We start from the raw sequence: 26,599 nt of genomic DNA, 5'->3' as shown, positions 1-26,599 counted from the left end.
TTTCACTAAGGAAAATCTAATTGTAATCCAATATTGACTAGATTAAGGGTGCCAGAATTTTCTCCATGAGTATTAACTCATAAATTGATGACTTATTCAAAAATAGCAACACTTGAAACATTTCACATCAGCAGATTTCGAATCGTACTTTCAGCTTCCAATTATACTTTTTTATCTTTTGATAAAATATGTTGAAAAATTTCGTTCTTTGACGCAAAAAATATAAAAATTAACAAATGCTCATCTAAATTTTTTGATTTGGATTTGCAAATAAAGTGGGAAAAACCGGATTTTCAACGAAATATGGACAAATTGCACTTTTTAACATTATATCTAAATTCAAAATTGGATTTATATATCTCGGTTCAGCGAGGAAAAGAATCCAAAAGATCGAAAGATCGAATCGAAAATAAATCGATCTAATCGAATTTTTTCATGCTAAAGAATCGATCCGAAAAATTGAAAATCTGAGTTCAAAAGATCGATTCCCAAAGATCGACCAATCCTAGTCGTCACAATCCGCAGCAAGTTTAGCTAGTTGTAGTAGGTGCTCCGATTTGTCGAAGCGTGTGTAACGGCGTTGATTTGGCGTATTGAAAAATTTTCAGACAGAGTCGATGACCTTTTGTTATTTAAGTATAAGGGCGAGGTTGCGAATTTGAAAGGTATAAGTCGATAGCACCTCGTTCAGGTTGAAGCGATATTCCAAGAAAACACGAATCTTCAAATTGCATAGCTTAAGCTCGATGAGTTTCTCAAATATCGCTTCTTAATGGTGTCCTGTATTATTCCGGTCAGTCCATGAGGATGGCTTCGAGGGTATACGGAAGCACTCAGTAACTTAAGACGGCTCTTCGGGAATGTTCAACAGCTCGATAATGTTAAGCACTACAGTCTTGATGTTTTTTCCCCTTGTTGGAAGGGTATTTTGTTGATAGCTGTTTTGGCACTATCAACATTGTGAAAGCTTGCGTCACCTAGTTTGGCTGCTGATTGATTCAATTATTTCGAGCCCTAGATTTTAAAGTACCTTGCACTGCAACTTTCGGCGGTCTTCAATCACGAATCAGGTTTTGTATTTGGCTGAATTGCTTTCCGTTTTTCACACCAAGGGAATCGAGCTCTTCTTTTAACTTGACAACTTCAAAAGAGAGTTCTTCTTAACCGGATGGACTGATTGTGCTAGGGAATTGTTTTTGGAGAATGCTGCCACGAACACAGCAGTTTTCGCACGAGAAGTTATCAAATTCAGAAATAAGAGATAGGGGAATCCGTCAAGCTCATTTTGTTCCTCAAATTTTCTCCTCTCCGTGTGCTGATCACTCATCCTCCACGGTGTCTTTTTTTAGAACAATTTCAAGAAAAAAAAGACAGGCGACATTTTCTGTTATGTCCTTTATGTAATATTCTTTTGCGCAGTATTTAAAATTCACATTATGATCGCTCATTTTTTCTTGATTTTCTACAAAATTGTCATGAGTGTTTTTAGTGCAAAAGGTTGCTTAGAAATCTTTCTAAGTTGGTTTTCATGTGCTTTCTTAAATAGCAGATCCTTGTATATTAAGTAAGTCATTGCAGAAAGTTTTTAGTTTGCTTTGCTTCTGCTGACTTTACCATTAACTGTATACTGAATAGATAACTTTTGCGTTTATTTTAAAATGCTTCTTATTCATTTGTGTTGAATATTTTCATTTAATGCGTAATGATTTTTCGGGTTGAGTCTTGTTAAAAATTCCGCGGAAGAATCTTATTATTTAGAACGATTCAATCTGTTGTTGGAGTTTGATTATGTAGAAAACAACGAATTCTATTGTCTATCTTTAATAGTTACGAATAGGGCATCATAAAGCCTTCTATAGACATGAAGTTACACAATGTTCCCGAGTAGCCGAGTAGCCAAATAGCGTGAAAATGAAATGTGAAGGAACATCATAAAAGAGCTTATTATCAATAAATCATTTTTTGTAGTTTATAAATCGTTGAAATGTATCATTTTTATAGAAAGTTCAACTCTGAACAACTTAAAGCTAAGTCGAAAGTTTTGTTTTTAAAAAGATTAAAGATTCACTTAAAAAAAATTGTCCAACTGAGTTTACTTACTACAAATTTATCACACATGGAAAGTCGTTTAAAGCAATTCGTGTATTAAATATCTAGATAAATTCAAGCTACTGTATGATTTTATACTTGAAAGCAATACAAATGGATATTATTATTTTTAAACCGATAATTTTAAAACAGAGGTTTGATTTAATTATAAGCCGTTTTTGTCATATTGTTGAGTAATAAATTACATGCGCCTTCGCTGCTGGCTGCTGGCCTTATCGAACAAATTAAAAACAAAGCAATTATGGCTGATGAGTTGAATAAATGGGAGGAATAGAAATAAATGCCGTTGCAGCATTTTCGAGTGAAAAGATCCAGAAGGTGGGAAAATTCAAATCAAAATGCTACACATGCGGGAAGCGAAGCCATCTTCAGAAGGTCTGTCGAGGCGATGACGATTTTTTCGAATCCTTTGGTAATGAACCTCTTTGGTAATGAACGGCGAGTGCTGGTATCCATGTTAGTTTTGGAGCAAAGCAAGCTGTTCTCAAATAAAGAGGGAAATCATAGCAACGGCCTAACTAAGTGGTAGTTTGTACGAAATAGAAGTTGTCGTTTAGCAGAAGTCGAACCTAAATATACACAGACAAACAGACAGGACACTTAGGAAAAATATCGATTGATTTCTCGCAAAGGTATGACATTGCCATCTAGCATCAACATTCGTCAAACGATCTAGGATGCCTCTGACATTTTGATGTTGTAGCTTTAGTAGGGCTCAACTGTTCTGTTATTCCTTTTCGAAGTTGGAGCAGGATCGGATCTGAATGTATGTATGTATGTATGTTTGACCCACCAGTGGCTGGTAGGTCTTTCGACCCGAGTCGGTACGGGAAGTCTCGATCGCACATTCAAAAATTGTTCATTCTTAACTCATCAACAATAATTGCAGCACAACCAAGGGGTCCGTTACCACTGGCTTGGGACAGGTTTGACTCATCTCACTCCCTTCCAACTGTTCGAAACAAATTAAGAATCCTGAAAAGGTATTTTAGTAACTTACTCATGATTCGAAATTTGCCGAGATACTCCGGCTGGCTTGAACCCACAATCCATTGTATATCAGTTTTCGGCTCGTTTGATGCCCTGTCCAACCCTCCCACAAATCCCCAATAATAGAGTTAAGCTATTTTAAATATTTGATCAATAAATAGTTTATACTCATGATTCAAATCATGATTTTTTTCTAATCACAGTAACCATCGTATCTATCAAATGTTGACTACCGCCCAATGAGCGGTACATATACAGTATACATAGCCAATTTCTCAAATGGTGTCGTCTAGTCGACAACTTTGTTATCAGTTCGCAGCTCCAACTATATAAATCACTTGGACAAAAATCCAACAATCCTGTAGGTCTTAATAAGAATTTAACTAAGAACACTCAGCTAACAATTCACGGGTCCCCTTCTTTAAACTTCTTCCAAAAGCCATAATTTCTCGAGTCATTTAAAAAAAAATCACTCCGGCGCTGGAACTTGGATTTTTTTTTTCTTTACCGTAAGAAAATGTCGATTTGAATAACATTGAATAACTCGATGGAGGTAACGAATAATAATTTTCAAGGAATCACGACGCAAAACGCGACCACGGAAAAATATGCGACCGCGCACGAGCAACTTTTATTATCCTGGAGCAGGATCGGATCTGAAGGCTACAAAGTTCAGCCCCTACCTACAATAGAATGTATATGTAATGAATGGCAGCAAGAAAAAGAACAAGAATGATGCCACTCGCCCAAAGGCTTCCGGAAAGATTCATAAACATTTTCAGAAGTATTACTTGCTGACTCGAAAGAAGGTCGCCAATAGCCCCTAGTTGCTGGTCAAGCTACGGCAACCGTCTGGGGTGGGATACATACACCTCTTTTGATGGGCCAGCTATAGCTTGAGAACCACTTTGGGCTCAAGGTCGGCTCTCGCTTCAGGAGACTGGTCGGATGTCCAATAAAAATCACTTCAGACTATGAATGAAATCTGATTTGTATTATAAAGACTTACTTCTTGTGTAGTGTGGGTGTGTATAGTGTGCTTCGCTGCTGCTGTCCTTAACCTGTAACCTTACTACGTCTGCATGATCCGCGGGTTCGTTGAGTCCTTTGCTTCGTACCTGCAACTTGGTGGATTCAACTAGTTGAATAGACCAACTGGCTGGAGACCCGGAGTTCGACTACCGGGCCGTTTGCCACGTGCAAAACGGATGCCGTATCCAGTCAGATTGAGGAACTCGATGCTTATGATTCCGACTAAGCCAAAGATTTGATTCAAAGGAGCGTTCGCCTGGTGTGAACGTAGTTTGATAGGGTCACTTGGCCGGAATCTATGCACAGAACCTGTCCTTAGTAGGAACTATGGTTAGGATAGGATAACTTTTTATAGATATCGAACACTCACTTGACTTCGAATCTTGGGAAGGAGAGTAGGCCTTGGCTTGATCGCAATACACGCGTTTTTTATCTCGTCCGTCGAATTTTTATGAAAATATAGCGTTTTTTTGTGAAATTGTGTTGAGAAATCACAATATAAAGCTTTGGGAGTGCTAATAGAAGATGCCTTTAAGTGGACAAATCGAATTTTGAGGGGATACGCTGGATGAAAATGGAAAAACCAACGGTGATCGAAAAATGAAGGGTTATTTTTTGTGTCGTCGTCTTTGCCCTTCGATTTGGTTTTCCGCGTGGTTTGATAATGGGTGTCGCTAGGGAAAATGCCGAAGAAAATTTTCCAGTGTTGAATGTGTGAATCATTGCAATATTGTGGATATTATTTGTAAATATTCTCAACGGTAACAAATGAGAATTGAAAATTAATGATAACGGTGACTAAATCAGTGCCTTGGCCACGATGCATTTGTTCAGCTTGCTGCGACCAATTATTTTTTCTATTGGCCGTTCATTCTTGTGTGTGCAGTTTTTGTAGAAGTTCAGCGGGCGCGTTTTTTTCTCTCCTTCGATAAATGCACTTTAATCAATCATTTAATATCCAAGTGCTGAAAATGGTATAAAACTGTAACATGTTTTGAATTTTAAGGATGAATCATCAATAGTTGAGTGTGATTGTCAAGGGTGGTCAAAGGTTGAAACTGGACTAGAAATCATGGAGAGCAGACTGGAAAGAAAAATTCACCAATCAACCCAGGCCAGATGTTTTACTTTTATTTGGTGAGTTCGTTCCATGATGATTATTTTACTTACATGAATTTAGAATAAGGGTTAAATAGATTCTGGGTGTTTCCACCCTTTATTCTTCGGATTGAGGCTTAATTTAAGGGTAATCAACTGCAGGGAATTGATTCCTGAAATTTCTGGATTAGCAATTTCAAGAATTTTGTTCATTCATGGTTGAAGTTGAGAGTGTTATATTATTACGTTTCATTTTTACCGATTCTTTTAAGAAGTTCAACTTTTAGTTTTGGTGACCAGGACAAAACTGAACCATTTGAAAGTTTTGAATTTGGAGATTATTATTATTTATTTAATTCTATTATAAGGGTTCATTTCAAAAACCTTTCGAGTTATTAACAGACCTCGAAGGTTTTATGTCTTACTAATATTTTCTTATTCTCTTTTTTATTTTCAAGAGCGAGTAAAGGCGCTTTATCCTTGGTCGATGACCAGAAATGATTGTACATCGAAATCCAAAACAATTGAATAAAAAGAGGTCTTAGAATTTTAAAATCATTATGTTTACTACATACCATTCTGCAAAATGCATTTATTCTTAGGTTTTGTGAATTCTGTGTACAAAATAAATCATTTCCAACCACTGAAGAATAGTCCTAGTGAATTGTGGAGTTACTTCAAATAACGCATGGTTTTCCATCAAGGAGCATTTTTCTTAGCATGCTTCCAACGAAACTGCCCCTTTGAAACGTATGGTACTGGTGGTCCACGTTTCTTCTGTTCCAGTGTTCCAGATGTCTCGTTCTCTGCTCCATGGTAGGCCCAACCATTTTATGTTTTATATCATTTTAATGTTTTTATGTTAAAATGATAAAAAACATGAACAAAGACAAGAAGAATAATAATTCACTTTTATTGTTCTTTGGGACTCAGACATAAGTTCTGGCTGTGGAAGTACGATTAGTGATTAGTGATTAGTGATATCGAACACTCACTTGACTTCGTAGATCTTCTCAACGAGAGTCAAGGTGTAAGTTACAAACATTTGTTTCATTTTCCATTGACGTTTATCAGTTCCTAAATAACCAAATACTTTTCAGTAAGTGATGTGTATTTGTAAATGCCGCAGCTCGTGGTGTAGAGGTGGTTTTAGCATTTGTAAGATGCTAGCCATCATATCCTCGAAAGTTGTACGCTCAGAGTTAAGGTAAATTGTGTTCTTTTATTCAAAATGAGGCTAGAAAATCGTCGATTTTATTTGACGATTTTCTTGAGCACTCAGAATAAATACTTAAAGTGGCTCGCTCTCTATGGATTCAATGGGGCTAAATACCCTATCGGTTACAGAATTCCGTAGATTTGCAGTGAGGTCATCTCAATACATCATTTAATTTTTTTCAGGTGCAGAAAACGCAACGAATGAATAAATCCATGCACATCCCGAACTGTTCCTTCACCGTTTCGATACTCGACAAAGCCAAGAAAACTTGTTGATTCCATGGATAAATTTTTTGAAGCAATTTCGTAACAGTTATTTTTAATTATTTTCTTCCCAGGCAAATTCTGGCCATTGGTTGCAGTTCACTTAGAGGCTTGTTTTGAGTATTGGCTGAACTTGATTAAGAATAAAGTGCCATCATCCTTGAAACCAGCTGTATGTGACCTTACGGGTTCATTTATTCAGTGAAAATTGAACTTATGATTGCATGTGAATGGTTGAAAATCTTCAAAATGTATTGATTTAGGAAACAGAACAAAACAAAAAACGCTTAAAAAAATGATAAACTTCAGAATTTTTTTCTGGCCAAGGCCGATGAAAATAGCAATATAGACGTTCGATTTTGACAACACGCCCGAACAGTTTGTGCCAAAATCGAAATGTTTCGTCGATTTTAAATTTTGTTGTCATTTTTAATATTTTTTTACACTTTTGGCACTTTTGTTGTTGTATTTATATTATTTGTATGTTACTTGACAAATTTGTAATATATAAAATTTTATTTTTGTTTCATTTCGCAGATTACCCGGTGTAAACATTTTCTAGGCGCAGTTGTGTCAACGATTTGAAAGCGGACGATATGGTAAGATATACTTGGTCCTTTAGTTTGGCTTTTGAGTACTGTTAAATTTGGTCGATATTTACTTATAGAAGGTCTATGTGTCCTTTAAGATGATGTATCAACTGTATTAACCGAGGTTGTGTTCCTTATTAATAAATTAAACTTACTTTTTATTGTTGATACACCATAGTTGTGATGTCAATATTTCTTTAAAATACTTTTATCACTATATATTTTTTTTTAAATTCGTGGTAGAAGCCCAAATTTCTACTTAAGCCTTAAATTTAAATATTGGCTTGAAATAAAACGAACAGAAGCAACAACAGACAAAATCACAGTGAATCAGGAAGTTTAGCCACTTCAACCAAAAAAAAAAAGGATTCCATCAACAAACGGTGCATTAGTTAGGACCGGGAGGAGCATTAACGAGGGGCACTGCGGAAGTGTCACTTTTGAAAAGCGTTTCCGAAAAAAAGTGGATAGGAGATATCAACAAGAAATAAAACTCTTCAACTAGAGGGGCGGAGGTTGATCAGCACCACCACCGGTAGAAGATGAGTGTAACATTCCATCGTCACAACACGGCACACAGGCCGCAAATATGATGATGTTTTTTTCGCTCCACTTTCGCCATCTTATTAATGTAATTTTAATGTATCGCGATAAGCCAGCCACAATGCTTGCTCCAATAATGAATGGATGATGAAGGTAGAAATTTTAAGGATGTAGAAGCACGTGGATAGCAGAGCGATTGGCAAAGGTTGTTGTAACTTTCCTTCTGTTAGAAAGCGGAAAGAATGGGCGAGATGCAAACCGGAAGTGGTTGGTGGAAAGTGTGGTGGACTTTCACTTAACCACAATACATTTATTGGCATTTCTGTTAATTGCACATGAAATCGCGTTAATTGAATTACTTTTTTTTCTGTGCCGATGTCAAATTTACATAAAAGAAGTTGCTTTCAGTACAGTTCGGAGTTCCTTATTTAAAAATAATCATATTTAATGGATAGAAATTTGGAGATTAATTTATATGTGCTAAAATTTATAAACAACACAATATGTCCAAAATTTAAACGGCAGAATATTTCTCAAATTTGTAACTAACAAGTTTTCTCATTTTCCTCATTTTTGTCATTTTCGTCATTCTCGCCATTTTCGTCATTTTTGTCATTTTTGTCATTTTTGTCATTTTTGTCATTTTTGTCATTTTTTGTCGTTTTTGTCATTTTTGTCATTTTTGTCATTTTTGTCATTTTTGTCATTTTTGTCATTTTTGTAATTTTTGTAATTTTTGTCATTTTTGTAATTTTTGTAATTTTTGTCATTTTTGTCATTTTTGTCATTTTTGTCATTTTTGTCATTTTTGTAATTTTTGTAATTTTTGTCATTTTTGTCATTTTTGTCATTTTTGTCATTTTTTGTCATTTTTGTCATTTTTGTCATTTTTGTCATTTTTGTCATTTTTGTCATTTTTGTCATTTTTGTCATTTCTGTCATTTTTGTCATTATTGTCATTTTTGTCAATTTTGTCATTTTTGACATTTTTGTCATTTTTGTCATTTTTGTCATTTTTGTCATTTTTGTCATTTTTGTCATTTTTGTCATTTTTGTCATTTTTGTCATTTTTGTCATTTTTGTCATTTTTGTCATTTTTGTCATTTTTGTCATTTTTGTCATTTTTGTCATTTTTGTCATTTTTGTCATTTTTGTCATTTTTGTCATTTTTGTCATTTTTGTCATTTTTGTCATTTTTGTCATTTTTGTCATTTTTGTCATTTTTGTCATTTTTGTCATTTTTGTCATTTTTGTCATTTTTGTCATTTTTGTCATTTTTGTCATTTTTGTCATTTTTGTCATTTTTGTCATTTTTGTCATTTTTGTCATTTTTGTCATTTTTGTCATTTTGTCATTTTTGTCATTTTTGTCATTTTTGTCATTTTTGTCATTTTTGTCATTTTTGTCATTTTTGTCATTTTTGTCATTTTTGTCATTTTTGTCATTTTTGTCATTTTTGTCATTTTTGTCATTTTTGTCATTTTTGTCATTTTTGTCATTTTTGTCATTTTTGTCATTTTTGTCATTTTTGTCATTTTTGTCATTTTTGTCATTTTTGTCATTTTTGTCATTTTTGTCATTTTTGTCATTTTTGTCATTTTTGTCATTTTTGTCATTTTTGTCATTTTTGTCATTTTTGTCATTTTTGTCATTTTTATCATTTTTTAGTCATTTCTGTCGGTTAAAAAAAATGTCAAGAATTATACCAATGACCTTCTATCAGTGGCGTTTCTATGTGTTGTAAGTGGGCCAATCTGGGTGCGGTTTGAGGACATAAATATTGCTCTTGTTGAGTCTTCTGTCGGTGGTTCGTTGCATTCCGACATATGATTAAAACAGAGCTGGCTCAAATGAAACACTATTGGAGACATTTCTTGGTCAAATTCTGTTTGAGATTGCCTTAGACACAATTGAAAAGAAAACAAAAAAAAAATCCAAAAATTCCATCTTGTTACACTGGACAAACACAGTTTATCAGAACCGCGACGTTTTCATAGTCATCATCCGTGTCTGCAAGTGCGGGTATTATGTAAGAATTTCTGTATTTTCTTTCATGTCTTCTTTGCGCGCACACACTTAAACATTATCAATGCTGGTCGGAGAATTCCGCCCAAGCAAGCTCATGTGTTTAGTTTTGTTTTAAGGGGGGAAACCTGCCCGATATGGGATGCTGTGTGTATATGTGTGAGTGTAGAAAAAGTGAAGTTTCAAAACAGAGAGCGCGAAAGCTTTCGTTCAGTTTTCCTTTCTCTGGGAGAGAGAAACGAGCTTTCAGGATACAGGATAGTGAGCTTTTCTGATTATCAGCAGCTCTGAAACTTGATGGTTGAAAGAATTGTGAACTTTTCAACGAAAAACATAGCAGCCTTCGACATTTCTGCGACGAAAGCTTTACATAAAGCTGAATGTTGCTATAATGAAACACGTTTTCTCGTTACCAAATTCAATTTTGAAATTTTTGTTTATATTTTGTTCCCAGGGTCAATTTTGAATAAAAACTAATGGTTCTTTTTTTATTATTTTTAGGGCACAGCATGGCCTCAGAAGTATTATTCATCGAGAGGACATGCCAGCGCCAAACTAACACCGAACAAGATTTTCTCGCATCTGGCAACTACTGCAGGCTACCCGAGCTATCATCGAGCGCCATTGATCATCAGCAATCGGAACGAGTCAGCGACGACGAAAGCCAAACAATTCACTGCCTTCGGAGGAAAGTCCGGAATCACCAGAAGCAGCAGCAACAGCAGGGACAGTCCAAAGAACAATCACAATGGGCGCAGCAAGGGAGCAGCCCAGCTCGATGCCGAACCGTTTCAACCAAATGTGCCAAAGTGTTACCTTGCCGATGGATCTGGTCCGGTAGCGGCTTCCGAATTCGAGGACGACGACGACGACTCCTACGAAGACAGCTGTCAATCGTGGCGTCGGTTCTTTCTAGAGGCAATCTTTTCGGCGCAACTCGGCGACGACTATGGCGAAGGTCACTTCCGGGAGAAACTTCTTCCACTGAGAGCACTGCTTACGTTAGAGATCGACGACGCCAACGATTCCTCGCTTCTGCGTCCCTGGCAGATCGGCGACGACAGAGACGGCCGGGCAAGCATAAAAGCGGCACAATCCGCTACTGCAAACACGAAGACAAACACAAGAACAACCATGAATGCTTCCAATCAACAAGTAATACTAAACCGATTTGTACGTTTAACGATAACACTTTTGATAACACGAACCCTAATGTTAAGGCCACTTGTGCAACAACTACTCGCCACTGTGATGATGGTCCCTGGTCTGGTGGTCGACGACTGTCCTCAATTGATGGCCACTTCCAGCCGAGGTGGACAACGAAGCGCCGCCGTCAACAAACAACAACAAAACACAACACAGAAACAAAAAGCTGCCATACCAATCAGAAGACTATGGAACGAAAACCTAGCGGGAAGGAGTCGAAGCAGGAAAGCCAAGACGAAAACCGCCCCCAGTATCGGAAGAAGGTGCTATCGACGACGACGACAGCTGGATCTGGTCCGATCCGGTTGGTCCGTTTGCTGGTCCTCGCTGCAGGCCAGTTCATCTTTGGCGGTAGTGAACTATTCGCCAGCAGCGTCGCCACATGTGCCAAGTCGTCGACAATGCTCCTCGCCAACTTTGTTGAAACCTTTGGAAGACTACAACAACAGCATAGCAACAGTAGCAACAGTAATGGAAGCCGTCAGCAACAGAACGGAAGCAGACACAGCAACAGTAGCAGTAGCAGTAACAGTAGTAACATTAGAACTAGCGACAGCTGCAGCCGTAGTGGAATCACTAGCAAAGATGATTCTTGCCGCAGCATCGATTCAGGTGGCAGCTGCTGCAGTAGAGATGAAAACAGCAGCAGTAACAACAATGTCGATAGCAGACGTCGAAGGCGAAGGAAATCGCGACAGAACAGCGAAGGCGAGGGTGATAACTGTTGGTCAATCGCAACCGGCTCAAATGTTGGTTTCGGCAGCGCGGGAGGAGGAGTGCAGCGGATGGTGCGGCTGTTCCTGCCAGCGCTACTCATTGTTAACATGTTCACGTTTCTCCATGGAGGTAAGTCGGATTTGTTTCTATAACTTTTGATAACTAGCAATAATTATGTCATAACCAGCAGACAATTTCGTTCAAAATGGATTAAAAGCTCACAGAACTTTAGAAACAGGTTAATTGAAGCTACCAAAATAAATTTTAGCTCTTAGATCTCGAAAAATGAGCATGAGTAAGGACGACTTCTGACAAGAAACTTTCGGATGAGGAATATTCAAAACACATAAAGTGCAGTATAATAGTGTGGGGGGCTAAAAATTATGGAATAGAGAAAGCGGACTCTGAAATCAACATACTAAAATTAATTGATTCAAATGTTCAATGTAGTTAGTTTTTAGCCACTTCTTGAGGAATTGAATAGATATTTCTGATTGTAGGCTTCCGCTTGCGTCGTTTTTCGTGCTAAACCACTACGGTTTTCAGCCTTTTGCTTCCAACTCATGCTTCTGTTTTGAAACGTAAGGTATTGGTGGTCAACGTTTCTTCCTGTTCCTATGTTCCAGATGTCTCTGCGTTCTCCGCTCCATGGTAGGCCCAACCACTTTATGTTTTTGATCATTTTAATGTTTTTATGTTAAAATGATGAAAAGCATGAACAAAGACAAGAAGAATAATAATTCACTTTTATTGTTCTTTGGGACTCAGACATAAGTTCTGGCTGTGGAAGTACGATTAGTGATTAGTGATTTGCTTCCAACGCATGCTTCTGTTCATTTCAAGTATTTTGGCTTTGAAAAAACCATCTTGCCGGATTTTAGTTTGAATTTTGGGAATACCCACGGAAACTTTCGTTCCACTATCTATCGGGTTTAATCGTGCCCTCAATAGAATCAACGAATAATAAAGCCGTTAGTTTTGACGGGTTCTGTGCGGAATTGATTCCTTTTAAATTTCTATGAAGCCGGGACAATTTTCTATGAAGGAAAATAGCGATTTGTTAAGATTATTAAGAGTGCGTAGGACTTCATTTTGTCCATGCGAAAAATGACCTACAACTACGCTTATGTGTGAAGAACGTTATATTTTTTGGCAACATTTTTTTACCAATCGTTATGGTATTATAAATATTACAATTCATCAGAATATTTTGAATAGAAATTCCTTATATTGAAAACTTAAGCGTACAGTATATTCTGTGCCTATGATTTTCTGATATCTCATAAACCTTACCTTATACGAATCGTATCTAAATGACTATGGCTCTAATCGAGATGAAATATTTATGATTATTAAAGCTTCAATTTTTTCAAAGCGCTTATAAAGGCCTGAAAACACATTTTAAAGTTGTGATCAAAAATTAAGCTTAGCATCCTCAAAAGACGCTTCTAAAGGCCAGAAAACGCATTTAAAAGTTGTGATCCCAAATTAAGCTCAGAATTCCCAAAAGACGGTTCTAAAGGCCAGAAAACGCATTTTTGAGTTGTGATCACAAATTGAGCTCAGAATCCCCCAAAAGACGCTTCAAAAAGATTGTTTTAAAAAAGTCATCTTTTATAGATTCACTAGTTGGCCTGAAGTGCCTTGCAACACTTTTTTTCTCGTATTCCTTCTAAGAGGAGGAGGTAGGAGTCTTGTATGAGTACCTATAAAGCAAATTGTATGAGAGCCTTTTTTTCTTTCTATCCCCCTTTTGTTTAAATGGACGGTTCTTAAATCATTATAGAAATATTTCTCGTTGTCTTATACCCTCCCATGGAAAATTTACTTTCTGTTGCTTGATTAGATATAGTCATATTCATGGCCGTAGAAACGGGGGAGCTTTGGTGGTTAAACCCTTCCATGAGGCCCAGGACAGCAAGTGATCTATTCTTCTCTAAACCCAAAATTTAAATTTCTTCATTAAATTTTGATTCCAGCTTGTAATCTTGACTCAGAATTAATGTCAAAACCTCGAAAACGGTACCCAGGGTTAAAATTCTTATACTTTTCCAAAATTTTCTCACTTTTTCATAGAAATTCATTTCTGATTATTAAATTTTAAATGAAATAAAACTTATTTTCGAGGTTGTATATCTGTTTTCATGTTTTGGATTCTGTATCCATTCCGATTCGAATCATAATTTAATTTTTTAAAGACGTCGTTCGAGTTTGATTTTGCATTTCATTCCAAATTTGATTTAAATTTTAAGCTTATATGCATTTTAAATATTTCGTTGCTAACGTTCTGGACATGAAAAAAAAGAAACCATGCCGAGTTTTTGGGGCTTATTCTGCGACTCAAGTGACGTGACTTACGAAATTTCCTATCGTTTTGCTGGCTTTAATAGCCTCTCTAGCCTCGAAATTTTCGTTCGGATGGTCTTCGGAGCTCATCGATGCACATTTTTTTTTCTGAAGCATTTTCTAGAGTCAGGACTCAGAATCAACTTCCTTGTTCGAAATTCATATGTTAATTCAGATTTGCAAGTCGGATTAAATAGAAATAATTCGGTATCGAATTTTGAAAACAGCTAATACTCCAAAATCACTTTTTCGAGAATAACGCATTCAAAGTTTGACAGTTCCATAAGCATCAAGCAAAAAATTTATTAAGTTTTCTTTATTTTTCGAAAACCAGATATACTTCAATTAACGTTGTACATTCAAAATGTAGGGCTTCGAACGTACTTCATCACCCAGCGGATAACTCCGTTTGTTTACATTCGTCCTATACAAAATTCACTACCGAATGATTTAATGAATTCAGATTCAAATCAAAGATTCATGACTGAGGACTCTGAAACCAATTGCAATTCTTGGCTTATGTTCTAAATTTTGATATGGAATCAAAATTCAGAAATTGTTTTTTGTACAATACAGAAAACGTAAAAAAATCGAAAACATATCTAAAATTCAAATGGTGAATTCAGGTTCCATATTAAGATTCCGAATATATATTCAAAATTCAGATTCAACTCGTAAATGAGTTTCACAATCAGATTAACACAAGAACGCGATTAAAATTTAATTTGATAAAAACACCGATATTCGACTTACTATATTCCGGAAACCACTGGACCAAATTCTAAAAATTTAGTATTCCTGAATTGCCAAAAGTAGTGTTTAAATTTTGTAGAATATAATTTAATGATTAAACTCAAAAAATTTGAGTAATGCTTCTGAATGTAACCCATTCGCGCAAGATAAAAGGAGATAAATCCTATTTGGTCCGCATGTATTAAAATTATCAAAATGGCTATTTCGTTTAACAAAATGCAAATCATGAAACATGTAATCTTTCCGTAAAAAAAATGCAGAGCATTTTTTTTGGTTTATTTATTAACATTATAAATATTGAAGTTTATAGTCTTCAATCAAAAATTTAGATCAATTTTTCGGGATCAGAAAAGATTTACAAAAATATGATCTTTACTTTTCATCATTTTATTCATCAAATAATCAAATCTCCAGAGCTTGATAGATTAAGCTTATTTTGTTTGAGCGTAGGATAAGATTGTTTGAGAATCTAAAGGCTTTTTTGGAAAAAAAAACTATTCTTGTTCAATTCAATTAAGCTAATTTCACCAGATTTTTAGCGAATTCAAAGATCTCAACCACGAATGAAAGAAAATTTCCTATTTTATTACTAACGAATTCCTTATATAAATCTTTATTAAATTTTAAAGATTTAAGGAATTATTTCCAAAAGTTTCCATAAAATGAAATAGGAAAAACTTTTAACCTTAAAATAAATAATCAAATAGTATAAAAAAATCTGTTTAGTTGTTTTTTTTTATTCAAACATTGATTGATCAAAACATTTTTGAAAAAAATAGGTCACCACGAAAAATTATAAATGTTTCGAAAATTGTTCGAATTTATCATAGATCGGTTCTTCCGCTATTCGCAGACTACAGACGCAGACTGTCCCATATGCAAAAACAACGAACCGAGAAAAACGGCTTTAAAGATTTTTATAACCTTTCTTTATAACCAACTTTGGAAGTTGCTAATGCAGAGGAGAAAATAATGATGGGACAGCCTTGCGAGTATATTTCGCATGCGTATTAAATGTACCCGCAAAGTTGTCCCATATTTGGCTTTTCTTTTTTCAGTTGATCATTTGATTCTCTCTCTCTGCGCTGTTCACTTTACTGGTTGTTTACTGATGAAAATTAGTTTGAAATGATGTTTATGACACATTTGTATAAAGATAACGTAAGTTTATGGTAAGAATTGAGTAGGTCTTAAATAAAATGAATAATAACGTTCCATGAATAAAACAACCTGTACCATCATCTTTTGGGAAGTTTAACGGTCGATTATCTTTTTAGAAAGACTATAAATACCTACATATTGAATAAATGCTGAATCAGAATCAGCAAAGCATCTTGGCTGCAAATTTTTAATGAGAAAAATCAATACAATAATTACAATATGACTTATGCGTGTTAGAATGGCCCAAATTTGTATGGGATGATTTTTACAAATAAATTTTTCAACGCAGCACCCCCTAGATTGGTGCCTTTAGGTGAAAAAATGACTTCCTGAAAGTTTTAGGTCATTTGGAAGAGCTCGTGCGCAAAGGACTTGAAATTTGTATGGAGATTTTCAGCAAAATGTATGAAAAATCGACACACCTTCACTCTTTGTGTTCTAAAATACGTTTCCAGTATGCTAGGAAGCTCAAAATTTCAGGAATTGTAATTCAAGCAATGACAAACAAGTTTGACAAGTGACGCGATACGAGTTGACTGTGATGAGTTATTTGCAATTAAATGTGTTATTTTTTTTCGCATTTCATCACTATATATTGTGAACGGTGTATAGGTGGATTATTAGTACTAACATGATCGCATTGCCACACAATTAGAATAACAGATAGAAAGTTTGTGTCCTTGGCAAAGTTGTAGCTTATTTTATAACAAATATCGTTGTAAAAAGTTGAAAGAAAGGTTTGAAAAACTATGAACTGTGCATTGTGTGACAACGCGATCAAGTTAGTGTGATTATTAGCCCATACAACGTACACGATATATCAATGAAATGCGAAAAAAAATCACACATCCAATTGCAAATAACTTATCACAGTCAACTCGTATCGCGTCAAATCTTCTACAAACTTGTTCGTCATTGTTTGAACTACAATTCCTGAAATTCTGAGCTTTCTAGCATACTGGAAACAAACTCTAGAACACAAAGAGGGAAAGAATGACGATTTTTCATACATTTTGCCGAAAATCTCCATACAAATTTCAAATCCTTTGCGCCAGCTCGTGCTTCTGCCAAATGACCTTAAAACTTCAGAAAGTCATTTTTTCACCTAAAGGCACCAATCTAGGGGGTGCCGCGTGGAATATAAGGTTTTTTTTGTAATGGGCCAGTCTAATGCGTGTGCTATCAGGTAAGCGTATTTTGGTTCATAAATTTTATGAAAGTCCAAGCAGCAAGTAATAGCATAAAAAAAACCTAAAAATAAAAATTTGTTTTGTAGCTGACTTTTTTCATGTTTTACAACGAACCATTACATAAACCTCATGCTTACTAACTTACTTAATGATCCCGCGCCGATCCTCCGGTGCATAGGGCCGTGGTAAAAGACCTCCACTGTAGACGATTATTTTCAACTTTACTGTGCTGTTTTATCTAGTCTAACTTTCGTAATTTCAATGAATGCTTATTTTGTCGCACACAATGTATGTATTTGTAAAATTAACGTTAATTAGAGGAGTAATTTTAAAGCATTCTTTAAAAATAGACATATGGGACAGCTTTGCGGGTATATTTCATATGGGACAGACATGACTTAGTATTTTTTTCATATATGCTGAGAACAAAGTTATGCAAGTTTTTAGTCTAAATTTATGAACTAATTGTATTTGAACGATTTTTAGATAAACTGAAAAATGACGAAAATGCATATGGGACAGTCTTGCGAATAGCGGCAGTATTTATATTGCAAAGGAACGATTGAGTAATACTTTGATTAATTTCATGACATCAAAAACTTCATTTTGGGCAAAATTTGATCATAATCGTTTGAAAATCGTTCAACTTCTGTTTCATTTTCCTATCCTATCCTAAAAATGGATTTTTTGATACAATTTTTCATTCAATTATAAAAAAAACCTATAAACCAACAGAATTAATCATTTTATTGTGTAATATTTGTTTGTGAATAAAATTTGTAGAACTTCACTTCTAAAGTAATCAAACAGTGTCATATTTTATGTTATTTTTGTATGGGGCCCCCTCTATCAAGTCGAGGCTTCTGAACCTATTTCAAAAAACATCACCGGTCCTGGAAACGATCATATTCTAAATTTCTCATTGATCGGTCCAGTAGCTTCTGAGTCTTTAAGGAACAGACTGACAGACAAACAAACATTCATTTTTATATTTATAGATGTTTCGAAGTCATCATACTTCTATTTGTTTTATATAGTAGCCTCCCTTTATAAAACCGATAAGATAATTTACTGACATTTGACATAATTTCATGACATCAAAAACTTCGGTTTGTGACAAATTTGATCATAATTGTTTGAAAATTGTACGAATTCTGTAACATTTTACAATGAGTTTGCAAGGAACCCTGCCACCTTTTTTCAACAAAGAAATTTTGTAATAAAGTTACTAATCGAAATATAACAAAACCTGTTAACCAACCAAATGAATCATTTAATTGAGTTAAAATATGTTTGTGGAGCAAATTTGATGAAAATCACTTGTAAATTAACCAGATTGTGTCATCTTTTATGTTATTTCTGTATGGGAGCTCCCCCTCTTCCAAGTGGAAGAGCTCTGAAACTATTATAGAAACCATCAACGGTCTTGGAAACGGTCATATTTATACCAAATTTAACGTTGATAGGTCCAGATGCTTCTGAGTCTATAGGGAACAGACAGACAGATAGAGTTTTTGGAATGAGTTTTTAGTGGACAATATTCATACATTGTGTTAGCCAAATCTTTTATTAGTATTGAACTTTAAAAATTTCCAAAGGTAATGCATAAATTGGGAGAAAATCTAAATATACTAAGCATCATTTTTTCTAAAACTATACTATTCCATTCATACAAGAGTCAGTCCGACTAAAAACAATTTCTCGTCTTAGCCCTTCGGGGGTAAACGAACGGATTGGGGGAAGGCACATTCTCAAGCAGCTTCTATACCTACTTTCACAATTCCATAATCACAATAATGAGGTTCAAAGTGGCGTGAAATTATCCTCGTCGCATCACCGAGCACATGTTCGAGGGGGTGAGGAAGAAGTCCTCCATTCAACGTGAGAACAACCCCCACACATAAAATCTGCTTCCCTTCCCACCAATCGACGGACCAACCTTTTCAGTTCAACAAACGAGTCCTACACCCTGTACCTACATATGAAAATTCATGCGGCCATGACCGAAAAGAGGATATAGTTTCGCGAATTTCTTTCCGATTTGAAGGTTTTGCGGGGTGATGGGGACAAATGGAGCACGCGGGAAACTCCCACGCGAGGTTGTGCCGTTGGCAAAAAGCTTTGAGGCTTCCTGGAAAATCTCTGAGCTGATCCTGGCATTCCTCCCAGCTTTTCGGCTTCAGCTCCTGGGGGCTGATGTTCAGAGCTTGTGTAACTATTATCTTCTACCTACCTATGTACATAATTACATTTTAGGCTCAGGCTCAAAACCCGGGGAGAAATTGATTATGATTATGATGATGAGATATGTGTGGGACTCACCACAGGAAGGTGAGCTGGTCGAGGTGTTATTTTAATTTTTTTTTCTAAACGGCTAGATTGAATAATGAATAAAAAAAATTAAACGCAGTTTTTCAAAGCATAAATTGTGACAGAACTATAATGTGTTGATTCCCAGTCAAATTAATTCAATTTGTTGACTCCACCGTGTTGACGGCAAGCTGCTGATACATTGAGTAGTGCTTCTGCCAGTGGCACGTTTGGGTGCGATTCCACGAAATATTTTGCAATATAAGCGCGGAGAAACCGAAACCGCATCATATTCGTTTGATCGTGTAGTTATGTAAAATGATGTAGGTTTGTTTGTGTGTGCGCGTATTTGTGTATGTGTGAGTGTATGTATGTGCGGTTATAAATTGTGTTACTCGATGTTCTGCAGAGAATCTACTTCACCTTGACTTCAATTCGCATTTTCAACAGCTGGAAAATTTGATTAAGGTTGGAATTCATTTTACTTGTAATATGCTCAGGAGGCATATTTAGGTAAAGTTCAAATTGGGGTTCGTCTTGGTTTATTCATTTTTGTCACTTTAGTCATTTTCAATTTAATATGTAAAAATTAGAATTATTAATGGAATAAGTACCTAGAATTTACAAACAAACTTATACTCAATACCCGAAATTGATCATTAAAGTTGAGACTTTCGAACGGTTTGCGTCATGCAGTAATTAAGTTTTCGAATGAATCCTTTTAAGATTGATTATTCATTTTGAACAAGTTTACCTTATTGACAAATTTTCATCATTTATTTTAATTTCAGGTATGTATAACTTTTTGAAGGTTACCTATGAGAACAATTTCAATCTCGGTAAGTAGACCCACATTTGAATTTTATCTTTTATCAGTTCTACTAACGAGAACTCGTATATCATCGAACAAACTACGAATTGTGTGGCAGTTTAAGAAATATTTGAGTGCGATCGAATAACTAACAAAACTTGCTTTCAAATGAGTTTTCCTTTCTTTGTTTTCAATTAACCTTTCTGACCGGTGAAAGTAAAATGGGTCACAACCATTCTCCTACCTGCACTCAGACACCATTCAATAAATAATTTTTTTTTCCCGTAAACATTCCGCAACAATGTCTCATAAATTTGTTGCTCTTTGTCACCGAATCGTCAAAAGAGGGAAAGAATGGGCAAATAAATTCATCAAATAAGGTATGTAAATTGAGCCATTATTTACATTACACCATCCCGTTAATGTTTGACACGAAATTTGTTGCCGGAAATAAACAGTGGACCGAATGTGTGGCTGATTTATGGCTGTCGGATCGGAACATTTCTGACCTGACGATGACGAAGGAGCTTTTCGTTTCATTAATCTTTACCACTCGCATCGTCCTCTCTGTTCCCATTCGTTGAAGTTATAGGACAGAAACGATTCAATGCGAATCAATCTCTTCCTAAAGTATCGTCCATCGCATCGATTTCCTACAATTTTCTCTTTCAAGTATGAATGCTCTTCGACTTTATGGTTCTCGAAGAAAGTTACTCCTTCCTAGAATAGGTACACACTTACAACTTGTACCTACATACTCTACGCAACCAAGCTTCCAAAACGCTCTGCTGTAAGTAAGTGCCTTGTAGTGGCTGTGGTCGTAAAAATGCCGTAAAGGTGCAACACGCGTGATGCTACAGAAAAAAGTACCAAAAATAGCATCAGTCAGTAGATCGAATCCATGACCAACCACCCGAATTCACTATATTTAAGTGAGGAGCCATAAAAGAGTACCTACCGAAACTAGCATAAATTTCGTAGAGTCTGTATGGATGAAGCAGTTATCCCATTAAAATGTACTCTTAGGAACCCACTCGACTGAATGAAGATTCCACTTATTTTATGTTGATTCAATGTCAATGAAAGCAATACATAAGGACCAAATTTCTGTGCACAAATTCTGGGTTTTATGGTAAAAAACTTTTCTTGACGAGATTTTAAGAAACTTTATCAGGTCTTCAGAATCGAAAAACAAACCGGCAGGTTGAGTTATTTTTCATAAATTTCGCAAAAGTTGAAATAATAAATATTACAACTAATCGAAACTAAAATAAAGATAAAAAATCTTCAAGATACACGAAAAGGAAAAATTATGGACTTTTTCCTTTACACTACCTTTTCTCTAAAATACATCAAATAAAATAAAAATAGAATAATAGATGTATACGGCAACACTGAAGATAATCAAATAAAATAAATCTCGAAAAATGGCAATGATTGTTATTTTGCAACACTAGGCAAAACATACAAAACTAAAGGACAAATTGGCTTAGCAAGCGCAGATTTTTATGACCGTTGCTGCTGATTGTTTGTTTTGATTTGCCCCTCTGGTGGAAAAATACGAAATTGACTTAAGAAGCGCAGATTTTTAAGGCTGCAAGCTGCTGCTGATTTTTTGTTTGATTTGTCTCTCTGATGAAAAAAGACGGAATTCGTAAAGAAAACGCAGATTTTCAACATTGCTGCAATTGATTTTTTGTTTTGATTAAGCATAAAGGTGAAAAAAGATGGACTGCTTTAGGAAGCGCAGATTTTTAAGGCTGCTGCTGCTGATTGTTTATTTATATTTGGCCTTACGGATTGAGTTACGAAATGCAGTTTTTTCAAAGATGCTGCTGCTGATTGTGTATTTTGATTTGGCCTTCCGGTAGAAAAGGACGGATTGGCTTAAGAGACGCAATTATTTGAGGATGCTGCTGCTGATTTTTGGGTCAAAATTGTCAAAATTGTCAAAATTGTCAAAATTGTCAAAATTGTCAAAATTGTCAAAATTGTCAAAATTGTCAAAATTGTCAAAATTGTCAAAATTGTCAAAATTGTCAAAATTGTCAAAATTGTCAAAATTGTCAAAATTGTCAAAATTGTCAAAGTTGTCAAAATTGTCAAAATTGTCAAAATTGTCAAAATTGTCAAAATTGTCAAAATTGTCAAAATTGTCAAAATTGTCAAAATTGTCAAAATTGTCAAAATTGTCAAAATTGTCAAAATTGTCAAAATTGTCAAAATTGTCAAAATTGTCAAAATTGTCAAAATTGTCAAAATTGTCAAAATTGTCAAAATTGTCAAAATTGTCAAAATTGTCAAAATTGTCAAAATTGTCAAAATTGTCAAAATTGTTAAAATTGTTAAAATTGTCAAAATTGTCAAAATTGACAAATTTGTTAAAATTGTCAAAATTGCCAAAATTGTTAAAATTGTCAAAATTTTCAAAAAAAAAACTGATTGAAGAAAACGGTCTATTTCACGTGAAAGTTCAGCTGTTCAGCTTTGCAGACATTTAATTTTTGGGTTATTTTTATGATCATTTTGTCGAGTTTTTTTTTTCAAAATCATATTTTTTAATTTAACTTTTTAGGATTTCTATTCCTAAGAATTGGGAATTTTTTTATAACCTTTCCCTTTAAATGGATTCTACAGAGGTTTCTTTTATTATCGTACGGGTTTGCCTGAGGGTTTTTTAATTTTTTTCTAAACTTTCAAAACTGAGATCCCTAAATCTTTTGAAAATTTGAAGATGTCCATGAGAAATTTCCAGAAAACATTTTTTTTTTATTTACATTTAATAATTATTATGGAACGAACTTACAAAATATCTTTGGGCTCTGATAGTCGTTGATCGAGTCAACTTTCCAGTCAGCTCTTGAAGGAATCACGATCTTAAAAGGAAAACGATGCTTAAAGTTTTTACTTCGCCGAGGAAAACATTTTACTTTCGAGACGCTTTAACAATTGACACATTTTGAAGTACCTACGATATTTAATTTTTTTCAAGTTTTGAATCAATTAACCACAAAAATATTTAAAAAATAAACAAAAATTTCACGACGAAGTGAAAATAAAACGCGTCCGCTGCCAACGAATCATGGCCTCCTCTTCCAAAACTGCTTTTAATAATAACTGCATGTGAAAAGATTGACAGAAATGAAAAGAACCCATTTTGAAATAAAGTCGAGCTCAAGCTAAGGGAAATGGATCACCAAAAATTAGATAGTGAAACACTTCAAAAGTACCTACCTAGAATATAGTGAATTTAAATTACCAAAACTCAATCAACTTAAAATAAATGAATATATTCATTGGTCCTACCAACGCAACCATTACCCTCGAAACGGTTCGGAAAAAGTCCACGCGAGAGCTTGCTAGTTTGGGACAACGCGCGTTCCAGCTGAGATGGGTGGCTGTTTTTTTCTTTCTTTTGCCCACGCCCAACCCATATCCAGAACCATACTAAGTTCAAAAAATGAAAGCGAGAAAAAAAATTAGAACGCCACCAGCAAGCTAACAAGCAAGTGCACTACCGACTGAGGCACCCAACGACCGGGACCGGTTGTGGTAAACACAGATGATTACACAGCACCGAGCAGCACAGCACAGCACAGATGGTGGAACCTTGAAAATCGAGTCGAGTGCTTCCGGGTGGGTGTGAGTCCGAAGACTGGAATTGACACACATCGACGAGAGCATCTGGAGCCTGGGTACGTTTTCGGGGAACTCATTGCGAGGAGGTACTCATTTTCTCTCAGACTTTCGGGTGTTATTCGGGGTGGAAATCCGAGCCCCGACTGGAAGCGAGTGAACGTTGAAGTTCGGGTTTGGATTTCCCGGTTAACGTTTGCTGGTGACTTTTCCGAACACACGCTGATGTGACGTTTGACCGAGTGCTTTTGCAAGGATGGCAAATAAACAGTAGAGAGAATTATTTGCAGTTGAACTAGCCGAAAAATGCTGATGAGTTGAACTATTTTTACCGGATAAGATACAAGCAAAGGTCAAAGGTAAAAAGATACAACTGAACAATTGAATGTTGTTTTCGCATTTTTTTAGTTTCACCAAATTCACAGTTTCGCCATTTTCACGGTTAAATTTTTTTGAGCGTGGTAAAATTGAAAAAACTACTGTAGTGTTTAATTTTTCTTTTTTTATCCAAGTATTACATTCACTAATATAGCCGTTGAAATAATTAATAAAAATAAACCTCTGGTGCTTTGATCACTTTCAGTGTTCACAATTTTTGTGATTAGAATCCTTTGAGATTCTGCTTAGAAATTTCCATTCCTAAAAAAGATATTCAAAAATATTATGCAATTTTTTAGATATCTACTAAAAAATCCACTGTCTCTGGGCAAAGTAAAGCGTGCCGTACTTCTGATCCACCACATCCCCTACGAAAAGTCTGCAAACGATGGAAAAATGAACAACAGAAGCAGATATAAACAAACCGCTCTCCAAAAAAGGTAGCTTGTTGTTTTTCTTCTTCTTCGCTTCAAATCTCCAGCTCACCCAAAAATCCAGGAAAACAACCCACCATCAGTCACATGGTCGGTCGGGAAAACACCCATTCTCTTTCCGGGAAGATTTTCCACAATTTGAGAGCTTGGGAGAAAGAGTGGCTCTAGTCGTGTTTTTTCTGAATTGTCAAATTCGACTTGGCCCAGAACAAGTTCGAATGGCCCGGTTGGAGTTCGCTTACATGGTCCCGGTTCGGTGAGTTCTGCCACCCTCGAAACCGACCGAATGAGCACAGCTTCCGGAACTCTCAGCAGCAGCACGCGATTAAGGTTCGTGTGCGTTCGACATTTCGGTTGCCAGGCAAATGGGTGGGTGCGAGATGCTTTAGATTTTTTTTTCATTCGTTCTTGATCCGCTTGTCGGATCCAACAAACGACGACGGAAGGTCAGTCCACAGTTAGTCGATTTGCGTCGGCCGAGCTGTGAGCGCGTCTCCGAGATCCTTTTTGCTACGGATAACCTGCGGCGTGTATCTTGAATTGCCTTGGATAATTTTGTGGCGATTACCTGAATATTCTTGCGCGCGGTTGTTAAGAATCAGAGTGACAAATTCACCGGAGCTAATTGTTATTCTGCTGGAGTTTCGTCGGCTGTCACGGGAGTAGTTATTATTCTCCCGGAAGCTCACTTCAAACGGATACCGGAAGTTCCGCCTTTTTTCCACCGAAACGCTCGGTGACAAACGACGAACAAGAAGAAGACGAAGATAATAGAAAAGGCACCTAAATTCTGCCTGGTTCAGCTGTCTGGTTTTTGTTTTTCCTATTTTGAAAAATCGTCTTTCGCCGTGCTAAGTTTAGTCCTTGGAGAAGTCCTCTTCAGCGGCGAAACAACGGCGTGATAAGGTGTGTCTTGTTTCCGGGAAGTGCGGGAAATGATAGCTACCAGACCCTACCGCAGCATCATCCTCGTCTCACGCGCGGTCGAGTTGCGTTCTGGATAGATTTCAAGTGCTAAAAGGGGTTGAACCAAAGCGTACACAAACGAAAAGCAGAAGAAGGGGGTTTAAACCTTACTTTAGTATCAGTGTGAAGGAAAGAGGAAAAAGAATAGCCAAAGTGGGGAAAACGAAGAAGGGATAGGGTGTAAAATAAGTGCTGAGACTGTGGGAAAACTGGGCTTTTCACAACTAAGTTGCTCTTTACATTTCAAGGTAACGCAGTCTTCATTAAATGGGAACAGTGGATGAGCTGTAGTACTCAATTGCACAGTGGGCTTTATAGACAATTGTCCAACACAACAAAATACTACCAAGCAGAACAGATTTTTATTGTTAGACCAATCTTAATCTTGTAGTCTCAGGAAAATGTCAATGAGTATAAAATTGCTGGTCTAAGAATTCTAATAAAAATTCTTAATAATTATTTAAATTTCACCCGAACTTCTAAAGTGATTTTTAAGTCTAAGACTAAGAGCCACAAACTGGCCTGCCAAAAGGCACCATGCCAAATTCCAGTTTATTTGATCAAGCCTAAAAGGTCGTTTAACGAGACTCAAGTTTGTATGCAATTATGGCATCACTCCAATCGGCTTTACTGTAGGTATGTATGTATTGAAAAAATCTTCTCCATTTATAGTATTCTGAAATCAGACGTAATTTCAAAAAAGACCGTAGGATTATTCGAGTTAAGAAAGAAAAAGTGATGAAATGTGGAATAGAAGTATTTCCATTTCAAGGAAAAGCCACAATAAACGCTAAAAACATCATAACAAGTGTTCTCAAAATG

At 35.9% G+C, this 26,599-nt stretch overlaps 1 protein-coding gene across 1 annotated transcript in view; it reads left to right on the top strand.

The window, feature by feature from the left end:
• Positions 1-26,599, top strand: part of LOC129747907 (uncharacterized) — a 165,194-nt gene that overhangs the window by 54,439 nt on the left and 84,156 nt on the right. The window contains exons 3-4 of the mRNA XM_055742312.1: positions 7,249-7,310; positions 10,371-11,921. Of these exons, the coding sequence (XP_055598287.1) occupies positions 7,308-7,310; positions 10,371-11,921 (1,554 nt within the window). The 5' untranslated portion in view covers positions 7,249-7,307. The remainder of the gene's footprint in view (positions 1-7,248; positions 7,311-10,370; positions 11,922-26,599) is intronic.

This window comes from Uranotaenia lowii, chromosome 1 (assembly GCF_029784155.1).
Source record: "Uranotaenia lowii strain MFRU-FL chromosome 1, ASM2978415v1, whole genome shotgun sequence".
NCBI classification, from domain to species: Eukaryota; Metazoa; Arthropoda; class Insecta; order Diptera; family Culicidae; genus Uranotaenia; species Uranotaenia lowii.
The sequence above is the reverse complement of the archived record's forward strand: the minus strand, read 5'-3'. Positions and strand labels throughout refer to the sequence as shown.